This window comes from Saccostrea echinata, unplaced genomic scaffold, assembly GCF_033153115.1.
Source record: "Saccostrea echinata isolate AGI-Se365-2 ecotype Australia unplaced genomic scaffold, CSIRO_AGI_Sech_v1 ptg000054l, whole genome shotgun sequence".
Taxonomy (NCBI): Eukaryota; Metazoa; Mollusca; class Bivalvia; order Ostreida; family Ostreidae; genus Saccostrea; species Saccostrea echinata.
The window spans coordinates 20,947,327-20,971,001 of NW_026889803.1; the positions used below are offsets into that span (position 1 = coordinate 20,947,327).

The 23,675-nt window shown below is 34.1% G+C and overlaps 1 protein-coding gene across 1 annotated transcript; it reads left to right on the forward strand.

The window, feature by feature from the left end:
- Window positions 1–564: 564 nt before the first annotated feature.
- Window positions 565–23,025, forward strand: LOC133204558 (myb-binding protein 1A-like protein). The gene is made up of 35 exons (XM_061340307.1): window positions 565–702; window positions 2,626–2,730; window positions 3,230–3,319; window positions 3,557–3,739; window positions 4,340–4,462; window positions 4,573–4,665; window positions 5,135–5,240; window positions 6,460–6,551; window positions 6,730–6,831; window positions 6,963–7,097; window positions 7,185–7,252; window positions 7,376–7,541; window positions 8,137–8,233; window positions 8,366–8,433; window positions 9,922–9,975; window positions 10,075–10,128; window positions 10,357–10,470; window positions 14,566–14,635; window positions 14,763–14,905; window positions 15,475–15,535; window positions 15,886–16,109; window positions 17,185–17,318; window positions 17,479–17,536; window positions 18,654–18,773; window positions 18,961–19,036; window positions 19,551–19,600; window positions 19,712–19,819; window positions 20,954–21,024; window positions 21,251–21,302; window positions 21,501–21,572; window positions 21,663–21,707; window positions 21,821–21,886; window positions 22,013–22,111; window positions 22,314–22,429; window positions 22,695–23,025. The coding sequence occupies exons 1-35, from the start codon at window positions 565–567 to the stop codon at window positions 23,005–23,007; spliced, it is 3,666 nt and encodes a 1,221-aa protein (XP_061196291.1). The 3' UTR covers window positions 23,008–23,025.
- Window positions 23,026–23,675: the final 650 nt, after the last annotated feature.

The following is a 23,675-nucleotide window of genomic DNA, read 5'->3' on the forward strand; positions in this document are numbered from 1 at the left end:
AGAAAATAAATAATTTCTCCTTGACTGGTGCTATAAACCCCCCCCCCCCCCCTATGAAATAGAGATTTGAAGAAGTTCGGCAAATTCCTCATTTTTGTCAAACTTTTTTCCCTTGAAGAGGAAAGTAAGGAAAATTATCTGTCCTTGACTGGCATGAAAGTAAATAATCTGACTCGAAAAAAGTTGCCCCCCCCCCCTGAATGAAATGGTGGATCCCTAAATAAGCAAACTACAGGATTATCCAAGATTCAAAGATGTTTCAACATTTCATTCACCTATAATATAAGTGAATAAAATGTTAAAATATCTTTTACTATATTGATCTCAATGGATGCTACCTTTTTACTTTTAAATTTGCTAAAAAAAAAAAAAAAAAAAAAAAAAAAAAAAAAAAAAAAAAAGTCTCATGAATGTCTGAATAACCTTCATAAGAATCCTTCAAAGATAGAGTTATTGAAGACAGGTGTATGACGTCACATCGTCAATCATGCGTTTTACTTTCATGGAAGAATAATTTATTTATTAAGCGTTTTAAAGACATTGACAAATGCACATGTGCCAGGCATGGGTTCCAAAACAGCCCATAAAGTTGACAAATCTCTCTTAAGCAAGTTTTGGCAATTAGCTGAATCTAACCAGACCAAGATAATACAAGCTTCCAAGGCTTTAGTTGATGACATAGACCGAAGACAAGTTGATGAGGTAAATATATCTATATACAGTATTCCATGGTGGAGGATGGGTAGACGGGTAAATGTAGGTGGTCCACTATTGGGTCCCCTATGTTAGTGATATTTCCTTTTGGGCAGGTGCTTTATGTTATTTTGTGAGTTCTGTCTTCAATAATGTGTAGAACATATTACAGTGAATAATTTGAAATTAATAATTTTCATACATGCCAACTTTTTAAAATCTCCTTGGGGGAGATTGCGCGTAACAACATTTTTCAAAGTTCTAAATTCGCGGCATTTTGTCGTGAAAATAAGTATTTGTTGGGTTTTTTTAAATATCAGTCTAATACCTTGTATCATATATTATCACTACTTCAAAAAGTTTTTTTCTCTATCAACTTCAACAAAAACACACTATTACTTGGAATTTAAAAAAAGAAAATTTTAATCAAAATTATTTAATATGTTAATATAAAGATCAATATTACCCCCCTGCACTATGGAATGTCATACACATACAGATTATTACACGGATAAGGATGTTAAACTTAATTACAAATAAGCAAGAGCAAGTTACTAAAAGAGTTCATGCAGTTACTGTTTTTGTCTATTGGTAAATTACACATTTTATAAAGCTACTAAGTCACAGACACAATTTGTATTTTTTTTTAAATCAAAGGGAATACTAAGAAGAAGTCACTTTTAATGTTTTTCATACAAAGTCTGTAAAAGGCACGGTCTTCTCCTTTATAACTTTTTGTGAACCACTCCTGGAAGTCTGCTAAAAAAAACTAACGGTTTGTACTTGCAGACGCATCTTTTCAAGTTGGATTTTGGCAGTGTCTTTTCCATGATCAATGACGTAGTTGTAATTATAGTGCGAAATGCCGTATTTCCTAAACTTGAAAACCTTTTATTAACAGCTTATATGTATATTGTCAAATTTTGCTGTGAAGTGTGAACTCGTCACAAGTTTGTATCCTGTCGTGTGTATTTCTAAAATTTCCACATCTGGCATGATTGTCTAGGTTAATATACACTGTTAATGAGAATCGGGAGCAATTAAAACCACAGTAATGACTGGTAGCACAGTTGACACCTTGTTGATTACCTGTTATCTTCGGCAATAAACAGATATCTACCGATAAACATTCGAACTGCCATTTTTTTTCACACGGAAATGGGGTATTATTCAAAGCGGATCGGTAAAAAATCCGGAATTCCTAAAAATCGGTAGAAATGGGATTAAAAAAACATATCGGTAGACAAGCGTAGATGGGGTTAAAAATCGGTAGACTCTTGAAAAAATCGGGAAAGTTGGCATGTATGAATTTTCATTTTTAAAACAATCTGGAAAGGGTTGAAAAGAGAAATGTTTTGTCTGCATTTCTGGTGAGAGTTTTTTTTTTTAATTGCGTGCACCAGTGTACAGCAGTGTTACGTGGGCCCAGTGCAGCTAGTTAGTCTCCAACCGGTGAAATCAGAGGGAACTATAGATTTCCTCATGGTCTGTCCCTCCCTCTGTCCGTCAGTCTGTCCCACTTGTTTTTCCGCTTTTTTAACCTTGCAGATATTGAGATGATTTTTAGTATGTGAATGTATCTTGATAAGTTACAGCTTACATTTGCATTACATTCTGCTTCAGTGATTTTTGACAAAAAATGGCCTTTTTAGATTTTTAAGGGAAACCAGATTTCCCACTTGGTTATCCACACTTTTGTCCTAAATGCTTGCAGATATTGAGCTGAGTTTTGGTGTGTGAGTTAACCTTAATGAGTTATAGATCAAATTTTTGATGTTCGGTAGGGGACTAGTATTGCTCATGCAATACTCTCAGAATGCTTGTTATTTGTGAAGGAACTGAAACATTTTTTTTTAAAGGTGGATATGAATTAAGCATTCATTTTTAATTTAATTATGATTAACAATTATTATTATTTTTCCTCTTTTGTAGTCAGAGATTTGTGAGGAGTTGCAGTATTCCATTAACAGACTTGTAAAAGGCCTAGCCTCCAACCGACAATCAGCCAGACATGGTTTCTCAGTGGCACTCTGTCAGGTGAATGTGCATTTAATTGCAATATTTATGAATGTACACAGCACCTTACTCTCTTGTATGTATATGGTATATGTAAAATTTGAAATTTAGTCATATGGTAAAAAAGTTTACCTTCTTTAAAGTCTTTCATTGTTAATTGTAATATATTTTTAAAGTGATATGGTTTAAATTCAGAAAAAATTGTTGGTTTAATGAGAAAAAAGAAGTAATACTTGGACAACAATTTAGGCGCAAAAAATATTTTGTTCAGTGTATTATATAAATATTACATATTCACTTGCATTTTCAAGCCAAATGAATATAAGGAACTTTTTTGAATGTGATAACTATTAAGTCAAAGGATGAGACAACCATTTATTGAAAGGATCAATTTACTCAGCACATTTCTTTCAAGGAGGATATGGTAATTGGTAAACATGAATGGGGGCAAATATAGTATTTGATAATTATTTTATTGTATATCAGAATTTTGAAAAAAAAGAAAATGTATTTTTAACAGATCCTCAGAACTTTCACTGCAGTAAATGTTGATATGATTCTCGGTGCTGTTGCTGAACATCTCAAGTTTACGCAGAAAGAATCGAGATCTGTAAGTATTAAATACTGTAAATGGAACTTCTCCCTAAGCGTGAAACAGATATTAAATATTTGATTTTTAACTGTGGAAAGAGAAGTGACAGTGTAATAAACAAATACAAGGATCTCTCATTTTTGAAGATGCATATGGACTTGCTGAAAAACTTTCAAATAATATCAGTACCATTAGATATGAATAAAAATTGATTTATTAGATGGCACTTAAGAACTTGATGTTTAAACTTTGCAGGAGCAGGGAAATATATTACTTGGGAAGGTCTTGGCCTATTTGACCTTAGTTCAATCTGATCGAATAGCCAGTGCAACCCAAGAACATGTACAGAAAATTATCCAGAGTCTGGTTCAAGTCTGCAAAAACAGAGCTTACCTAAAACAGATTTCGACTTATGCCATATCACTCATTGTCTCACAGGTATTATTTCATTCTCTTAAATTTTATGGTATCTTATTAAGCTTTTAAAAGGGCAGTGGTGTCTCCAGTAGAGAGAAATGTCTGCTCTCCTGTAGAATTATATCAAGTGTAAGATTTATAAGGCACCATGTAAAGAAAGAAGATTCATGATATACTGGTATGCCCTTATTTTGATGGGCCATATAATGGTATAGGCTTTTCCCTGCATCTGTACATACAATGTATGTTAGCTTTTTGTGTCTGGATTATGCCTTTCACACTATGAAGCCTAGGACCATCAAATCTTTAGAACATTGTATTTTGGGAGAAATGCGTGTTACAACTCAAAAGTAGGTTGTTGTGACCTGGTTTTGGCATTTCAACTCAAAAGTAGGTTGTTGTGACCTGATTTTGGCATTTTATAGCTAATCATTATCAAATCATTCTGGCACATTTTGAGACTTTAGAGAATTTGTCAGACCTATTAAGTGATGCATCTTAGTTAGAGAAAAGGTATAATAAGACCTAGAAAATTTAGGAATATAAATCACCAATATTGTACTGGGGGGGGGGGGTCATCAAGGTTCCATGTGACTAAATAAATATAATAACTTTTTTCAGGTGAATACAGATATCTTTAAAGCCTCTGTTTGGTCTGAGATAGAGGCTGACCTGACCCAAGGATGGACGGGATGTTCCCCAGACACCCTCCTTCTGCTGCTAGCCTGTCAGAAATACCACCCGGTATTGTAACTTTAGATATCTTAAATAGGTCACACTTCTCATTGTTTCCCTCATTTCTCTCTGATACAGATTTATATAAAGTTAAGAATGACAGACATTAAACATTTCAGAAAATGGTGGACAAAGCCTTTTTGAAAACATACTGGGGATCATCAGTTGTATTTTGTGTTGAAAATCTAAAACATATTTGGAATGTTATAAAGGTTTGTAGTTATTTGTAACAAAGTTAATACAAATCTTCATATATATATGTATCTTATAAAGGAATGATATGCATTTATGTTACATATTGGTTGATCCTTAATCTTGGGCATTGTTGTAGAAATACTTGATAGTATAGTCATGTGAATGATGAAGACTTTTTGTCTGATTTCTGTGGAGAAATCTTATAAATGTCTGAACCTCTGATAACATGACATTATGTTTTTACAAAATTGATGACATTCTTTACAATCAATAATGAGCTGATAAGGTACTTTAATTGATATTTACCATTTAGATGCATACTGAAATGATATCTTGAAAAATGCTACAAAGTATAGACAGTTTAATATACTGGTATATGTGTACACATTTAAGTGTCAACAACACACAGTGATAAAATCCTCTGAGGTAAATATTTGACAATTAAGTGGTGATCTGATACTCTGTTGATAATATCCAATTCTTTAGCTTTCAACATCTTCCTACCCTGTGATACACCTAATAAATGATGAAATCATTCACCAGCTGACTGCAGCTAAGATGTCTTTCACTGATTTCTGGACAGAAGGAAGAGGTATAGATATTATTCAACAAAAATACATGTACATGTATATGTATTTCTTATTTTAATAGTAAGTTTTGTATTTTGCATGATGACAGGAAAAAATGAAAAGTTTTGGAAAAATGCATATAAGGAAAGTTTTTTCAAACATTTGGTGCAAAACTTTTTAAAAATTGTGCAGTTTTAGCTTACCTCAATGAAGTTGGGGGGAGCCTTTGTAATACCCTCAGCCTTGGCATTGGTGTCCGCATCAGCAGCCCAGGTTAAAGTTCTTGGAGCAGTTTTCTTTCTAAGTATTTCTATGCTCTATATTGATTCTAGCTGCATGGCTGTTGCATCTAGTTTTCTTTATTGTACCATTCAGGTTTAAGATGCTGCATTTTCACCAATACTTTCCATAGAATGACCAGGTTAATATTTTGGGGGGCAGGTTTAAGTTTTTGGAGCAGGACTCATTCCAAAATAATTATATAAGCCCTACCTGGACAAAACTTGGAGGGATGATGCATCCAGAGATGCACACTACCATACATGCTTTTGATGCTGGATCTGACCTACATTATCTGAATGAGTAAAGAAGTTAAAGTTTTGGAGCAGGCTTATTCTAAAATAAATGTATGCCCTATGGTGACCAAACTTGCATATATGATGTATCTAGGGAAGCATACTACCAGACATGCTTTGTATTACTGGATCCGACCTACATTTTCAGATGATGTTTTTGGAGCTGGTCCATTCCCAAGAAACTATAAGCTTGCACTGATGATGCATCTAGGGATACACACTACCAGACTTGCTTCAGGTGCTGGATCCAATCTACATTTTCCAGCTGAATGAACAGGTTTAAGTTTTTGGAGCTGGTGCTTTACCAAGTAACTTTAAGCCCTACATAGACCAAACTTGCATGACTTGCTTTGAATTCTGGATCTGACATACATTTTCTTGATGATTGACAAGATTTAAGTTGTTTTTGTTTTTTTTTTTCTAAAGAGGTTCATTTTCAGGCTCCTATAAGACTATATTTCTTATTTTAGCTGATTAAGCAGAAAATATTATGGAGCATATCCATTTCCAAGTTATTAAAGATCCTACCAAGACCAAACTTGCATAAAACTCACGTCTATGGGTGCACATTACGATATTTTGCCTTATTAAAGATATCATTCATTGAGGTGAGCTCTGTAATCTTTGATTACCCATGTTTGAAGGATATTTTTATTTTTTATTTTAGATCTTTTGTTTAGCAAAGAGCACCACAGCTCCGTGAGTGTGGGACTGTATCTTATGACAAAAATGCTACCTCATCTGACAACCCCTAAAGAGGTCAGTCATGGCTTATCTATACACATTTACTAATAAGAGATTTTAAAAATTCACATAAGAAAAAAGATTGTGTTACAATAGAACATTCAATTTCAATGAACGTAAATTATATATTTTCTTATTCTCTTCACATACATGTGTATGTACATGTACTTAAATGTATTATATACTCCCACAGATTGAGTGCCTGTTACCTGCTAGTGTGGTGAGGGTTCTGGTTAAAGTCATTGATGGTAAACAGAAGAAAACAAATCCCGTTCACCAGGCTGCTACCCAGTTTGTAAGTAAAGCCTTGGTTGTAATGGTTGGAAATGAAAAAGGGGACAGGCCTCCTGTTTTTGAAACTATTGAAAATCCAGTGTCAGAGCATGCTGTATTCCAATCTTGACTCTTGATGTTTTCTTCTCTTAGATGAATGGGTTAGTCACCTATGTGAAATCCTCTGAAAATACTGACAATTCCATTAAAGTGCTCCACTGTTTCCATGAAACACAGTGTCCAAAGGGTGCCAATCTTACCCGGTCCTTGGAAACCATCATTCAGTCTGTAAGTTCCAAGTTAACATGAGTGCAAACCACATCTCTAAATTTTTCTTTATTTGTTTATGCATTGTACTTTTTTTTACCATTTCAGCTTTGTACAGAAGCAGCTAAGCAATACGGAGAGAATTTAATGAAAGTGTTTAAAAAATATGCCAAAGAGTAAGTACTGATTGAAGGAGAGATATTGTAATACAAACAGATATAGTGTTAGTGTACTTTTAAATATCATGTGTACTTCTACCAACAAGTCTAAGCTATCATCCTTCCCTCAAAAACCTTTAGCCCCAAAGAGAACATGGTGGGTATTCAGCATGTGGCCACCCAGGTCCGTATTCTGGTGACCCTCCCCAGTACCTCCGACGACCACACATGGCAGCTCCGCCTTCTACAGTTCCTGGGTCTTCATTCCTTCTGGACAGTCCAGGCCAAGTCTTCAGAGATCCCTCATGTAAGTTGGCTGGGATTACAAGACTACTATAAATTCACTGTATTTCTCATACCTCTCTATTCCTAGAAATTGTGCTTCAGTAGCTCTTGTAATCATCTAGAGCTGATACTCTAAAGATGGATAATTCCATGTGTTTTAATTACACAAATTGTTTTTTGGTAAATTTTTTCTTCTGAGAATTATACCCACACAGTCAACATTATTTATAAGTTCAACATCAAATAGCTGCTACACTGAAAATGAGGGAATATTTACAAAGACAGTGTTACTCAGAGTTTGTATGAATTATCCACACAGGTGAATTTTCATTTTATTGCCCTAAAAGATCCATAACACCATGAAAACTACGTTCCATAGATTGAAGCTGTTGAACAACCGTCTAGTGCTGCCACTGATTTGATGAAAATATGACTGTCTGATTTTTTCCTAACTGAAGAAATCTTTAAAATGTCTGAACCTCTGATAAGTGGCAGTATTAAAAGAGCGAGAACATCTTTTGTATTAAAAGAATCAAGAAAATTTTGTGAACATTTTGGGTTTTTTGGGGGGAAGGATGGTTTTCAAGTTGTAACATTCATTTCAAATTCAATTACAGTGTTCATTCAGCACTCGGCCTATGGAGGAAAAATTGAGGAAAGCATTCCAAGACAACTTTTACAAAGCTCTTAATAACCTACTCTCCTATAATACAGGTACGTGTAAAATGTGTCACATGGATTCACTGTGAAGTGCAGTCACAACAGATATGTATCTGGAAAAGCATAACCTAGAAGAGTTTTGTAGATTAAGCCATTAAAGTCATTCCAGCATATTACATTTTACAGAGAAGTCAAAGACCTCCTCCTTAGATGTGTATCTTGACACAGCTTGTCAGCTTTGTAAATACTTCCAGGTAAGTCAAAAAAGTGTGAAAATAAAAAAGATATTGTTACTTCTCACAACAGACCATGGACATCTAATGGTTAGCCTTTGAGACTGCCCCTCAGTCTATGGATTTCTAATTACTCATAAATTTCATATTGTAAAGATCATTTTCCTCTACATTCCTGCCACACATATTTGAATTTAGTTAAAGAAAAAAAGTTCATCAGGATGACATCCAACATTGCAAGCTAGGGGGAATAACCCAGACACAAAATATGTTATTTCAAAATTATCTATAGTCATCAGATCCATTTTAATTTCAGTGTCATTATCTGTTAGGAGGAAAACACTTGAAACTCTCTGAATCTGAATTTTTTTAGTGATTTTTTTTTTTGGGTTGATTTGACACTCTAACATTTCTGTAAGATATGTGACTGTATTAGAAGAGTCGTTTTGAGTGTTGAAAATGTTGGGTCATGCGCATGATGAGAATTTTTTGTTCAGATTTCTATGAAGAAATCTCGTAAATGTCTGAACCTCTGATAACATGACCTATTTTGTAAAATTTATGCTGATTTCAGTCTAATCTCATCAACATATACTGAGCTGTGGCCTTCAACTCGACATTTAGATATATCGACGACATATTGTCAATTAACAATGGTTATTTCCATTCTTATGTCGACATGATATATCCTGGTGAGCTTGAGATAAAAGATACCACAGAGTCTGACACATCTGTTTCATATTTGGATATTTTATTAGAAAAAGACGTAAATGGTAATCTAATAACAAAGCTTTATGATAAACGTGATGACTTTAACTTTTCAATCTTCAGCTTCCCTTACTTATGCAGCAGTATACCCTTATCACCTGCATACGGGGTTTATATTTCTCAGTTGATTCGATACGCTAGAGCATGTTCTATGTAAGAACAATTTCTAAAACAAGGTAAATTATTGACAACCAAGTTGATGAAACAAGAATATCAGCAGTCTCGTTTAAAGTCATCATTTCATAAGTTCTATGGTCAATAAATGACCTTGTCACCAAATACAATCTTTCACTAAGTCAAATGCTGACTGACTTTTTTCATACTTATTGTAAGGCCATTATTTACACACTGAATTGTCGATGGATTTTTCCATTATTTCCTGATCATGACAAGGAGCACACGGCGGGTGTGACCGGTCGGCAGGGGATGCTAACTCCTCCATGGCACCTGATCCCACTTCTGATGTCTTAGAGGTCCGTGTTTGCTCTGCTCCTATTTTGTAATGTTTAATGGACTTTTGAGCTCGAGTACTGTTCGTTATCTCCACATATTTCATTGATGATTTAACATTTTCCATATGGGAATTTCCCACACATATAGCATAGTGTGTCACACACAGGTTCTGTTTGCTCTGTAAACTTTTCAGTGTTAACAAAAGAAATCCAAAAATGTTTACATTAGATGAGATATAATTTCACAGTTTTGAGTCATGTATTAAGGCTGCTGTATGTTTGTTTCCAGGATTTAATAGAAGCAACAGAATTTGTAACTCCAGTCCTGAGTTTATCTGAAGATGTAAGCTAGCAATCATGCGATTCTCTGATAATTTGGAATTTTGGGAACTTAAAAGAATGCTTTGTGTCTGTTTTTATTTTGTACGATGTTGTATTGTAGGAGACGGAGCAGTGGGTCAAGACAGTTCTGTGTTTAATGGGAATGCAGGAAAAGGTTTGTTTTTCCTCTATCAATTTTTTTTCATAATTATAACAAAATGTTAGATTGATTGCTCTATGTATCTCACTTTCACAAAAAGAGATTCATATATACATATGTACATGAGTGAATCATTTTAATATGTACATGTATGAGAAACAGTTACAGTGACTAACACCCCCACCACAAAATTTTATTAAAAACATTCTTGTAAACTTAAATAATGATATCTCAATGTTGTAGAATGCTGCCAACAGTCCAGAGAGACTGGATCTATACAGAGCTTTTGTCTTGTTGTTTGTGTTTCATGCCCTTCATTTGTTTGTTTCCAAAGAAAATGCTGTCAGTGCTTCACAGGTAAGGTTCTTTTATTTATTTATGCCTCGGATAAGAACATATGCAGTAGTGTACAGATCTTGATTTTAGTAATGTGTCACTCTAATTTTGTACTTTCTTCAACCTTTTAAATAATATCATTTACTTCTGAATTGATATCAGTTAGGGATGTCAACGAATAGTCGACTATTCGACCGTCAGTCGAATGGACCGACGATCGAATAATGAAACGACATTCGAATATCAAAGAAATGCAAGAAAAGGGGGCGATAAAGAGAAGGAATTATCGTCTTAAAATTGAAAAAGCGTCCTTCCTCAAACCATATAATATACATCCTCAGACGATTAAGAGCTCAAACGCAATCACAGTTGATAAATAATTTACCACAACAAAATCTGTTGACTTTCAATGTACACATAGAAAGTACAGTAATTACAAATGCTTCACTACAGCGATAATTATTTCTCAATGACTGACCTTTTAGTTTTTGTAATGAATTATGCAACTTTGTTTGTAAAACTATTAACAGCAGGGGCAATCATTAATTGAACAAACAGTATTTAACAATGTCACCTGACGTGTGGATAGTGTGTGTTTACCCCTCCCCCTTTCCCCAATTTATTTTATAAGCTTTAAAAATACCTTGCTGACAATTCTCTAAGCTTACTAGAATAAAAACTGACTGTACAGACCAATTTATGAATGTGATTTACGGGAAATCATAATGATCATACATTTTGGAGAATAGCCGGTGTATATCTATTTCATTTCAAAATATTATCCCTACGTTATCCCTACGTTAGGTGCCTCTGAATATCTGTGTGTAATATACACATTTTGATGTTCCGAATAGTCGACTATCGTTCGAATAATGCAATCGAATGTTCGACTAAGGAAAATAAATATTTTGACATCCCTTATATCAGTACATTTGATCTGCACATCTTAAGAAAATGATAACAAAATGTGTGAAGTTTAATGTCTCTATCTTGAGAGACCCAGTCCCCTAATTAATACAAACTATATTTATTTTTTATCACTTTTGCCTCTGATAGTAAATCATCATAGACCCAATGCAGTGAGCAGTTAGATGTGAACTTAAAAAGAAATCATGTGAAATTTTTGTCCCCGTAAATGGGAGTTGTACCACATGGTGGGGCTAATTTATTTACCCGGATGTTAACTAATATTTGATCTTGGTGAACAGGTTTGTCCTTGATTTCAGTCTTGATAAAGATTAGAATTTATTGCATGATTCTCCAGTTACCATGAACCTACTAAGATTCCTTATTCATAAAAGTATTGATAGAAAATAGCAAACAATATTTGTCTTTTATTCAGATATTAAATAACTGCAAGAGGTACAAGTACTTCTTCATATACATTTCTGATGAAATTTTTGCTTTCTTGGAGTGACTCCAATATTGACATATCAAGCAGGATTTGAATTAAAAAAATTTTTCACAACTATTTAATTAGATGTACATGTATCTTGTGCATGTTTTAAAGTATAATAGACATTCCATTTTCTACACATTTAGATTAAATAATAACAGATTAAACTGTGAAGCATTTAGCAATCCCCCCTCCCACCCCTGAATAACATTGTGTGTTAGACTGAACCAGTCAGAAACAATCCATAGTAAACTTGATGTTTTCATTACTTCCATTTTCACAGAAGTTACATGTACTACATTTTCTCAGAAGAAAAACTATTTTTATATAATTAATTATAATATGTTCAACATCATACACATGGTTTTCAATGAAATTGGGAAAGTTATTTGTCGATTTTGAAATGGTGCTTAAGACTAGGGATCTGATCACCATGATCAGGTGACTTTACAAATAAATGGATAGAGGAAATGGAAAGGCTTAATTTCAAAAGGAAAAAAAAATTGAAGAGTTGAATAGGACTGATGTTTTGTTCAAGAAATCTTTCTGTCATGAATCATCCTATAACGCCCAATTTTCCCTCTATTACACCCCACCCACAGATAATCATTGTAGATCCCCACAGACCAGGGGTCCCCCATCAGGTTGTCTTTAGTTAGAAGGTAAGCAGAGAATTCCCCTTCTGAGGTCAGGAGGTGAATGCAGCTGTTGCTGTAATCACTAACAATTATGTTCATTTTGCTGTCACAACAAATGCCACAAGGGTCAAAAGTTAAGATGTTGCCTTGGTAACGACACTTGAGATTTCCGTCTTCTGTGATTATGCAAACTTCACCTGAATCGAAGCCAGTACGATTAACAACACAGATGTCTTTGTTGTCATTTTGAACGATTGCATCTGGTCTGTTAAACAAGGGAGTTTCATCAGTAGATAGTTCATCACATCGGTATATTGAGATGATATCACCTTTTAGGCTGTAATGCCGTACCATTCTTTGGTTTGCATTGGTCGGGTGATAAGAAACATTGTCCTCCAGGGAAACTAAAATGCCTATTCCACTTTCATTATTTGTGACACATATTCCACAGGGCCGTAATGGCCAAGTGGTGAACAGTTCAACCACTTCACCAGAGAGATTCACATGCTTGACACATTTGTTCTGGTAATCTGTGAACACCTGAGTGTTGTCGGACAACAGAGCAAAGTGAGCACTACATCGACGCAAGTTCACACTAGACAAACACTGGCCACTTCTGTCCACTAGATCACTTTGATAAGAAAGTGAGGAATGAATCCAAACCTGTTCCTCACTCTGGGGCATCAGGGCTAGAATCATGTCAAATCCATACTCAAAATGTCCAAGGTGAACTGCGTACACATCTTCATCTTTATTTTTCGTTGGTGATTCTTTGCTTAACAGTGCCTCTCGTAAATCACCTTCAAGAGTCTTATCCTGCAAAGATAGCACTTTCATATTGTACTCAGATTTTTTTCTAGTTTCTAAAACACAAATTCAAGTGACTCTTAACGTAAAGCATCTCTGGAATTAAGTGTTGATGAGATCTCCTTGAAAACGAGTTTATATAGGAGCATGTATTACATTGTCTACTTCCTGTTGTTAAGTGTCGCATGTTTACGTGTGACAACAAGGTCACATCCAATATAATAGTCAGAGTGTTGACTCTGTGTAGAGGCTTACATTGTGATGCTTGCTTCATTCACGTCAAGTGAACGAGTTTATTATGAGGCAAGGTGAAGAAAATATCTGTTACAATTTTGTTTGTTTTCAGATCTCTGACGTTATGTTGACTTAGTGTTATACATGTGTATAGACAAGGATATTGCATCAGTACACAGAGACGTGTCCTTGTTCATTAGGTCATCTTGATGTCATTATATAAACATTGATTATAGAGTCTCATCCCTTGAAATAAAACTTCTTGATTTATGACTTTGTTTACTCCATTTAAATGCACCAATCTCCTAATTTATACAATTATCTACCCACATTGAATTTGTAAAACTAGCTCTGTCTCAGAGAGGTTGTTAGGATTTAGTAAGAAGATATCTTTAGATCTTCTGAAAGGTTAATGTCTTTGTATCACCTGTTACAAATCTGAATCCTTTAATAAAGGAAGCAAGGCCTTTTCATACAGTTGTTGTTACTCTGATGAATGCATGATAAAATTGTAGGTCTTCACATGCAATAAGGGAAATATGCATGTTGGACATGGAGGTAGTGAGGGAACATATGAAATATTGGAAAAAAGAGAGTATGAAAAGATTACCAAAAAAACTTATGAATATTATAGAAATTTGCAATAAAATGAAAAAAATATGTAGAGTGTATCTTGTGAAAAAAATAAAATGTGCAATTTTTAAAACTGATTTGGAATCTAAATAGCTCAGTGGAAAAGAGTTTAGTACATGTATTTGGAATCAAAATGTTCACAGCCAGGAAGATAATCATTATTTCACTATACATAGATTGTGGAAATTTTGATACAGTACTAGTATTTTTTTTTTTTTTGGCATTCAAAAATTAAGGGCACCAGTTCTCACAAAGAGAAAGTTTTATTTTACAGTTTTGAGGAAGAGATGATACAGCTTAAATATGTTGACCATTAAAATTTAATAAACACAACTCATTAGGTCATGAAACCATTTGCTTCATTTCTGCTGAGTTTGTAAATGGTTCATTGAATTTTTGTCATTTTAGGATATACACATATGCTACAATAAAGCTGTGAAACACAAAAGAAGATCCACGGTCAAGTCTGCCAAATCAGGTTGGGCAGTTTCTCAATAGATATTCACATAAACATGCTTCCTTTTTAAATTATTATACAGTAAGTACTTTAAATGATTTTGATCATAATTCTGACAGTGTGAGTGGTTTTTTTTTTTTTTTTACAGAGCCTGAATGGATAGAGGTTGTTACAGAGTTATTATTGAGTATGATGTCACAAGGGTCCAGCTTTGCCAGACTGGCTGCTAAGACGACCTTTGGCTGTCTAACTGACCATGTGACCCCCGACTCTCTGGGCCTCATTACAGATGTAAGAAACAAGATTGACCTATAATATACTGTAAACCAACTTTTATTCGAGTGCGAGAAATATCTGTGAGTTTCGCGATCCACTTTAACTCGCGAATATTAATCGCCGCGAACCATTTATTTTGCTTCGTATTTGTAGAGAATGTTTCCTCGGTCGCGAAAATTAATCATTGCGGATTGATTTTAAACAGACTAATCGCGAATAAAAGATGAGGCGAATAAAAGTTGGTTTACAGTAATATAATAGTTTTATGATTGTAATATCAGGATTTTGACTGTATTAGTTATAAGTTTATCTAGAATATGTAGATAACATTTTCTTAGAAAAATGTAAAGGTTTGGTTATTGCTGTGAAAGGTATATCTAATAGTTGATTTGGAGGAAATTTAAAGAAAGTTGAATAATGAAAATTTTAAGTTAGTGAGAGGACACAGAAATAAGATACATATATTTTAGATATTTATTTTTTAAAATCAGCACTGTATTTAATCATGCTTTTTATATTAAATTATATCTTTACTTCACATACAGGTATGACATGTTTTTCTATTGTTTATATATAAATTTCAGGTACTCAAAACTGAGAAAGGAGATGAGAGTGTACCAATAAGCTTTGAAGATGAGGAGGAAGGTTAGTTACTTTAGAATATATAATCATGCACATTACATTGGAAAATATGCATTAACTTTCAAGATATGTGTTCTTGTATGGAGTGTTTCAAATGCAAGATTTATGATTGTGTGGCTATAGCCACAATCAAGCATGCACAAGTACAGTACTTCAGAGGCATGATGATGTAAGTGATGCTTGTATGGACATAATGGACAATTCATTCATTGCTGGCACTTTCTCATTTTGGAGTAGGGAGGGTGTTCATACGATTAAAATAAAACTAAATCACACACCTTCATTTTACTATATTTTCAAGAAGTAACTGAATGTTTGAAAAAAAAAAATCCTCCCTAAATTTCATTATCCAGATATAATAGAAGATGTATCAGATATGGAAAACGAAAATGGGGAAAATGGACTGGAAACATTAGAGGCTGAGGAGGAAAAAGAGGAGGGGACTGATGAGGAGGAGTCGTCAGAGGAGGATTCAGATGAAGAGGAGGAGGAGGGGGAGGAGGTGAATGAGGAATTCAGGAATGCTGTCAAGTCTGCTCTGGGAGAGGCTGCTGAAAAATCAGACAGTGAAGAGGAGGTAATGATTAAGGTCTTAAGGTGGAGGATCTAAAAGTCTGGGGAGAGGAGAAAAAAGTTGATTTTATGCTGAGTTTTAAAGTGACTTAAGCCAGAATGCTTAGAATTTTTACAAACTTATAGATTAAGCAAAGCTTAATATAGCCTTCATGCAAGGTGTAAGGTGTATTGAACATTGGTGCTACAGTAATCTGGAATCTTCATCTTCTGATTTTTTTTTTTTTTTGGGGGGGGGGGGGGGGGGCTGAATTTTAAGATGTATTGAGGCTTCTTGTTCTCATACATAAAGTTTTCTTCATTACAGTTTTATAGATCAGAGAATTTAAGAATCTTTTAAACCCATTTCATATTATGATTGCATTTAATCAAGTACAGCTGTAATAACTCAGTTACTTTTGGTGGAGAACTCTTATCAATCTGAAAGTTATTTAATTCTGCCAGAAAGCAGTGGCAAATTAAACTTGGTCAATTTATGCAGTAGTCTAGATCACATCTTCACGGCACCAAAGGAAAGCTGGTTGAAGTTATTGCTGATGGTCTTAAACTGTTGTCAAAATTATACATCACCTGCCATGTTTAATTAGACTTGTATTAAAAAGAGAAAGAAAGAAAGGGAAAAAAGAGAAAGGTCATATGTTAGAGTGATTCAGTTACTCAGATCTTCATTTTTATGACCCTCTTCAAGAAGGGAGGGCATATTGCTTTGCTGCTGTCTATTGGTCAGTCGGTCTGTCTGTCGGTCCACCAACAATTTCCATTCATTTTCTTCGCATATACTGAAATGAAATTTGGCATACAGATTTATCATAAGAATATCTAGGTCAAATTCTGTTTTGGGTACGATCGAGCAATTTTTGACAGAGTTATGCCCCTTGGACTTAGAAAAACTGCAATTATTTGGGGGGGGGGGGGGGGGGGGCATAAGTGTTTCACAAACATCTCTTGTTTTACTTGGGACAGAGCCATCAAATTTAAATGAAGCATTATTTATTCTAATGTGTTTGACACAACACTCATAAGCATTAGATTAAAAAGAATTTTGGGTGGGTCTGAAATCTCTGCCTGTGTATTTTCAGTCTGAACCTGACCTGGATGATGAGACGATGTTCAAACTTGACGGAGCTCTGGTTCAGGTATTTAAGAACATGAGAAAGACAAAAGAAGCCGAGGCTAAGGAGAATAAAAAGCAGCTTCTGGCATTTAAATCCAGGTACACTAAAAAATAAAACCCTTAAAATTTGTGAGAAAAATTCTAAAGGGACTTAATTTCAACCAATATCATTGGTAGTGAATATTGTGATTGTCAACTGAAAGTTTTGGAGGAAAGTTAAATTTATTCCATCTGTAGTCCAATATTTTGTTTCCTGTAGAGTGCTGGATTTGGTAGAAATCCTAGTCAAGAGCCAACCTCCTGCTGATTTAACCTTGGTAAATATGTTTTGATTTACATTTACATATAAAGTGAAAAAAGTGTCAAGCTACTGGCCAGCATGTGTTCTTAGATGTATCAGAAACATGTCTGTATACAGTAAAACATGCTTATAGCTATATACTGTAGATTCTTTATTTTTCATGAGTACTTATTATCGCGAAATGGCTCATACATCAAATTGCGAGAACAATAATTCATGAGTGGACGGTTGATCAAGAGATTTTACTTAATTTCAGCACCATGAAAATAAAAGCAACTAATTTTTTATTTTGCGAGTGATGCTTCTCTAAAAGTTACGTGATAATAAATTCCTCGCATATATTTAGGAATCTACAGTATGTGCCAAGGACCAACAATTTGGATTTGTTATAAACATATTTCGTTCTATTTGTTCAGTTCACAACACATTTAAAACAGCTGGGAATGAAATCACTTTGCTCTAGGCGGAAAATTCATTATAAGTGTGTTCGCTATAACTGTGTTTTACTGTATGATACATGTCTGTGTATGATACATGTCTATGTATTGTACATGTCTGTGTATTATACATGTGTGTATATTATGCTTTCAGTAAAAACAATACTGTACATTGTATAATTTTGCATATTTCTGATGATGTGTTGAAAGTAAAAAAAAAATATTTTTAAGGCTTGCTAACAATTACTTTCTCAAAAAAATTATCCCCAATTTTGAAATATGATACTTGCATTACATGAGTATATTTAGTAAACAAAGATTTCCTAAGTATTTACATGAACAGCAAAAGACTTGGTATGTTCTTAAGTGACACCTTATGAGGGTTGCTTGAAACCTGTTTTTATTCCAATTCATACCTGAATGTATTTTTTTAGTAAGTAGTGGTGTCCTCATGCTCATGCATTGATTTGTTTCAATTCTATATACGGCTAGAGTTTTAAGGGTTACCAACTGCATTTTTATTTACTTGACCTTTTACAATGAGATCCCAGGTTTAAATTTTGCAATTTTCAGAAGTATCATAGCTTTGGCTTAGAAGGAAGTATTCAAAGTTATGGACTACATAACTTTAACTGTCATTTTCTGTTCTGATTGACAGATTATCGATATTACTATTGTGTACGTACTCTCTTACAGGACTTGATCTTTCCCCTCCTGGAACTCTTGGCCAGCACAGAGAAACACAAGGAGGGGGTAGAGGTAGATCTAGGAAAGAGGGCAGGCAATATCTTCAGGATCCTGTATAGAAAGGCCAAGGTGTGTAAAGCCAGAAGGACTAGTGTACATCTGTATATGTACATTTGAAAAATTCTGAAATCTGATATTTTAACATTCTCTAAAAGTAAAGGTTGCGGACGGTGTGTTTCAGGTCTCTAGCAAATAAAACCAAAACATTCATGTATATATTTTTCCAAGATTTTGAAGAAAATGTAACCATTTGTAGATTCATGGTAATATGGCGGTGTCTAGAGATCGTTACTTGGAGGCCATGAACAATGCAATTCAGTTCTCTACAAAAGGTAATTATATGATAAACAGAAATATGTTAAAATGACTTGGTAGTGAATTGTAAATTGTTTGGTATCCTAAAAAAGAAACTTGAGGAGTGACAGACAAAGCTGATTGAAATTAAATTTGTTTTTACTGGATCATTTCGAGTAAATTAGAGAATTGAGAATACTTGTATTATTGATTATTAGGTTTGTTACCAACTGTTTACAGAAATATATCGTTTTGATCAGTGTGGAAACCTCGCCATCTCTGACATTGATTCACCTGATATATTTCCATAGATAGTCAGTAACGAACTAAATAAGTGATTTTTTTCTCAAGGACCATAATATGAGTAATATATACACAAGAACCAATGATCTAGATATCGTGATGGTTACAGGCTGGCCATATAGCCGGATATAGATTCTTACCTGTCAGACACAGAAATATAGCTGGCAGTCACATGTCATGGTTCAACCATTGAAATTGTGACATTTCAGTCCAAGGGAAAGTAATAGATTTTGTTTTCATTTGTTTTAGTGACAACCAAACAAATTGTCAATGATGTGTCTGATGCCTGCCTCCTTGTGGTAAGCTCAACATTATTGAGATGTAAAGATATTTTCTGAATTGGAAGCAGGAAAAGTGTTTGATATACTGCAGGATATTGGAGTTTTGGAATGATTTTCATTCTTTGATAGATCCGGTTATTAATGAACCTGGAGATGGGCAGTCTGGGACCTTCTCCAATGAAGACCAGATCTAAGAAGAACCAGAAAGAAAAAGAGAAGAGGGAAGAGAAAGAAAGGGTTGGTGCAGAAAATATGATAAATAATGCTCTGTGGTTTTTTTCAACCTGAACCATTGATAATGATTTTGAGGAATGTTGAGTCAGTGTTTGCCAAATGTTACACCTACATTTATTATCAACTTGTTTAGTGCTCTGAAATTGTATCAATTACATAAATTTATTACCCCAGCAAATTTCTGGGTTAAAAGTATCAAACAAAATTCCTGCTAATTTTCATCCCCTGCCAACAGAGTTGGAGGGGATATACATGTAGTAACCTGCTTGTGCATCAGTTTGTGCATAATGGAAGTAATGATATACATTGTACAACTTACTGAATTTAAAAAAATATTTTTGCTTATTCTGACTTGTTTTCTGCTATTTTTGGATTCTTTTAACCTGGTAAATTCTTTTATATGACCCACACTCTACACATGTCTCATTATTATTATTTATTTTTTTTTTTTTTTTTTTTGTGGTTTTATTAACATAAAGAAGACATTTGTCTGACATGCTCAACACCTTGCCTGTATCCAAGCATCAAATATCATGTGCTCTGCTTACTCAGATGAAGATACAAAATCGACTGTGTTCTGTTTTTGTGTGGATACCTTTGGGTTCACCACCTACAGATATTTAGAAACTTGTATGTTTCTTTTTCATGCTAGTTAAACAAAAATACACAAAATACATGTTGTATTATTTATTTCATACATTATTTCATTACATTAAAACAATTAGTAATACATGTATTTCTACTGTATTTACTATTTTTTGTCTATTGTACATGTACCAGATATTTTTTTTTACATCAATTTTATCAAACCCCTGCTGTATTATTTTTATGCCATAAAAAATAAAGTAATAAATTGCAAGAGTATTTTGATTCAAAGAAATGCTTGATCACTAATTTATTATTAACTATTTTTTGCTACAGACTCAAGTTAGCTTTACATTTAAACTGAGTAACAAGCTTTAGGCAGGAATACAGTCTTACGTACACTGTAACTGTCCAGGATTCTTTAAATTCTTTACAAAATTTATATAAGAAAAATTATATTGTACTGTAAGCATTGAGAATTATTTGCTATTTCTGTTTACCCAGGTATATGGAATTCTGAGACATTAAACTTTTCTTTGTATCTTGTTGCAGGATCAGGAGACAGTCCACCACATGGTGATTGATATCATCCAATCAAACCTGAGGGATTTCCTCCAGAAAAAGTCAGTTTACATTACACTTATTACCCTGGTGTTTCCTCCATAATAAGTCTTTTGCCTTCTTGAATGGTCTACAGTTGTTCAAATTAGCCATTGTTTTCCTGCAGATGTACATATTAAACAATAAATTGCTATTTATTGGTAAAGAAAACACATGTATTTCAGTAGAAACTAACAGTTGAGCACAGTTTACATGTACTTTATGATTTGTGTTTGATTTTCCTTACAGGAAGCAGAAACTCCATAGAGAATTCTTCTACAATATGTTCAGCAAGTTTCCTGTAAGTCATAGAGGTCTTTACTGTATCAGGAACTAAACGGTTTTCATATTCAAATAACACATTCAGTGATGGATAATCAAACAAACAAACATGTAAATAGTTAAAACAAACACAGGTGTATTGATAAAACAAACAGAGGTAAATATATAATGTAAAGAAAAATCGGTGTACCTTATTTGTGGAATTTTCCCTCGATAGGTCTTATTCTGGCCAGTAACAGAAACACTTCTAAACACAATTCAAGATGACCAAGTGAAAGTGTTCATAAAGGTAAGGATGTGAATGAAGTGTATGGTGTCACATTATCTTTTTCTTTGTTAAAAGTATATCCATGTATACTACATTAGTTTCCATTCACAGACCCAGGCCTGTTACTTGCTGTCCGGCATGCTGAACAAGGATGTGGTGAGTGTATATTACATTTCAGCAAGGATCAAAGAACAAATTACTCTTGATTACTTTCTTTCATGAACAGACAACTTTTTTGTGACATAATTATTTGTGTTGATGGTCTACAGGAGAAGACATTAGGAGAGGAGGCTTGGAAGGAGTTCTCACTTTCTCTGATTGCTGGAATCTCAAGGGTAGACGTATTTTCCGTGTACCTGTACATGTATTCTCTGTTTACCTTAAGAGAAATATCACTAATGCTTTTATTGGAGTCATTGATTATTATTTGTAATTAAATGATTTTATTTATGTATGTTTAGATACTGAGGTTGGTCTCAAAGGAAGCATTTCCAACCAAACTAGTTCATGATGTTTGTGTCACACTAAGGAAATATCTAAACTGCTCACAGAAACCTCAGGTATGTGTTTTTAAGTAATTCTCTTTCAAAGAGTGTTGATGAAAGCCTGTAAATTCCTCCTTATTTTGTAATCTTGATTGTCCCAGCACAACAAAGTACATAACAGTGCTGCATGAATGACAGATATAATATGGATAATAAATTGACTCTAAAGATACCTCTTACATCTGCAACATTTACTAAAGATGTTGTTAATTTACAGGAGGTTCCTGAGGAGGTCACTGAGAAGCTGGAGAGTCTGAGAGGTTCCTTCAACACAGACATTAGGAAAGAGTACCTGGGTATCATGTCAAAGTTAGGGAAGACAACTCCGAACATGTAAGTTACTCTTGGATACATGTTATAAGGAAGGGGAAAAAACCCTGAATTTTAGTTATTGTGTATAATCTACATTTCACAGTGATATAAACATGTTTTTGCATGAACAGAGTCATCACTTTTAATGCTTTACAGACATAACAGTATTCACCATCCTTTTTATATGTACTGAGTTATTTTTAGGAGACATTGCTAGCTGACTGTAATTATCATTTATGTACTGTATATGAGAGAAGAGTTGTATATCTACTTTGGTGTCTTTCAGGAATCAAAATAAAAATGCCAGAAAAAGGAAAAATAAAGATAGGACAGGCACTGCTGGTCAGAATGCTGAAAATAAGAAAGTGAAAACAAGTGAAACAGAGACTGTTACAAGTCCTGTTGTCAACAAAAAGACGAAGAAACGAAAGCAGAACAGTCTAAGTGAGAAAGTGAAAGGAGGGCCCAAAACAAAGGGCTCTGAATCTGACTTGGAAACTAGTAAAAATGACAGTAATTCTGGATTGAGTATCCAAGAGGATGGCAAAAAATCTAAAAAGAAGAAAGTACACAATAAAGAGAAAATTGTTGCTGAATAAATATAATATTTCTAATAATATTTGATTTTTTTTTTGGGGGGGGGGGGGGGTACATGCATAGGTGGCAAAACATTTTTGAAAAAAATAGGTAAAATGTTCTGTACAACAATATATCTTGAGAGACAAAACAAAGTAGGTCATAACTCAAAAGTGTCAATCTCTGATTTTTAATCCATGTTCAATAGATATTTATACTTTTTGGTTCAGATGTTCTTTTAGTTATATGAAACTGCAGATAAATTAATGAACATGTTTTTGCAAGAAAGTCCCAATGTGCATATCTATTAGCACCAAGATTGCCATAATAATTATATACAAGTACTCTGTGGTTTACAAGATGAAACAATAGGACTTGTATGATTCATATCAAAACTGCTCTCCGGAACAGAAGTCTCAGGTTAGCTCTTTGCTATATATCCATGCGTATTGTATGCAGAAAGACAATGAGCAAAGAATGTAGTCATCTGTGCCTTTTGATTACCAAAAATGAGTCCTATAATTAATTTTGGCAAATTGATTTCTTTGTCTCAAATGGCTGTATGTAAAATTGAAACTCTTAACAAGTAAGCCTCCTCTTTCAGAGAAGATCCATTCTGAGCAGTGCATGTTACTACTGTATGGCTTCCTAGTTTCTCTTGCACCATATAACATAATTATAAAGAAACTGG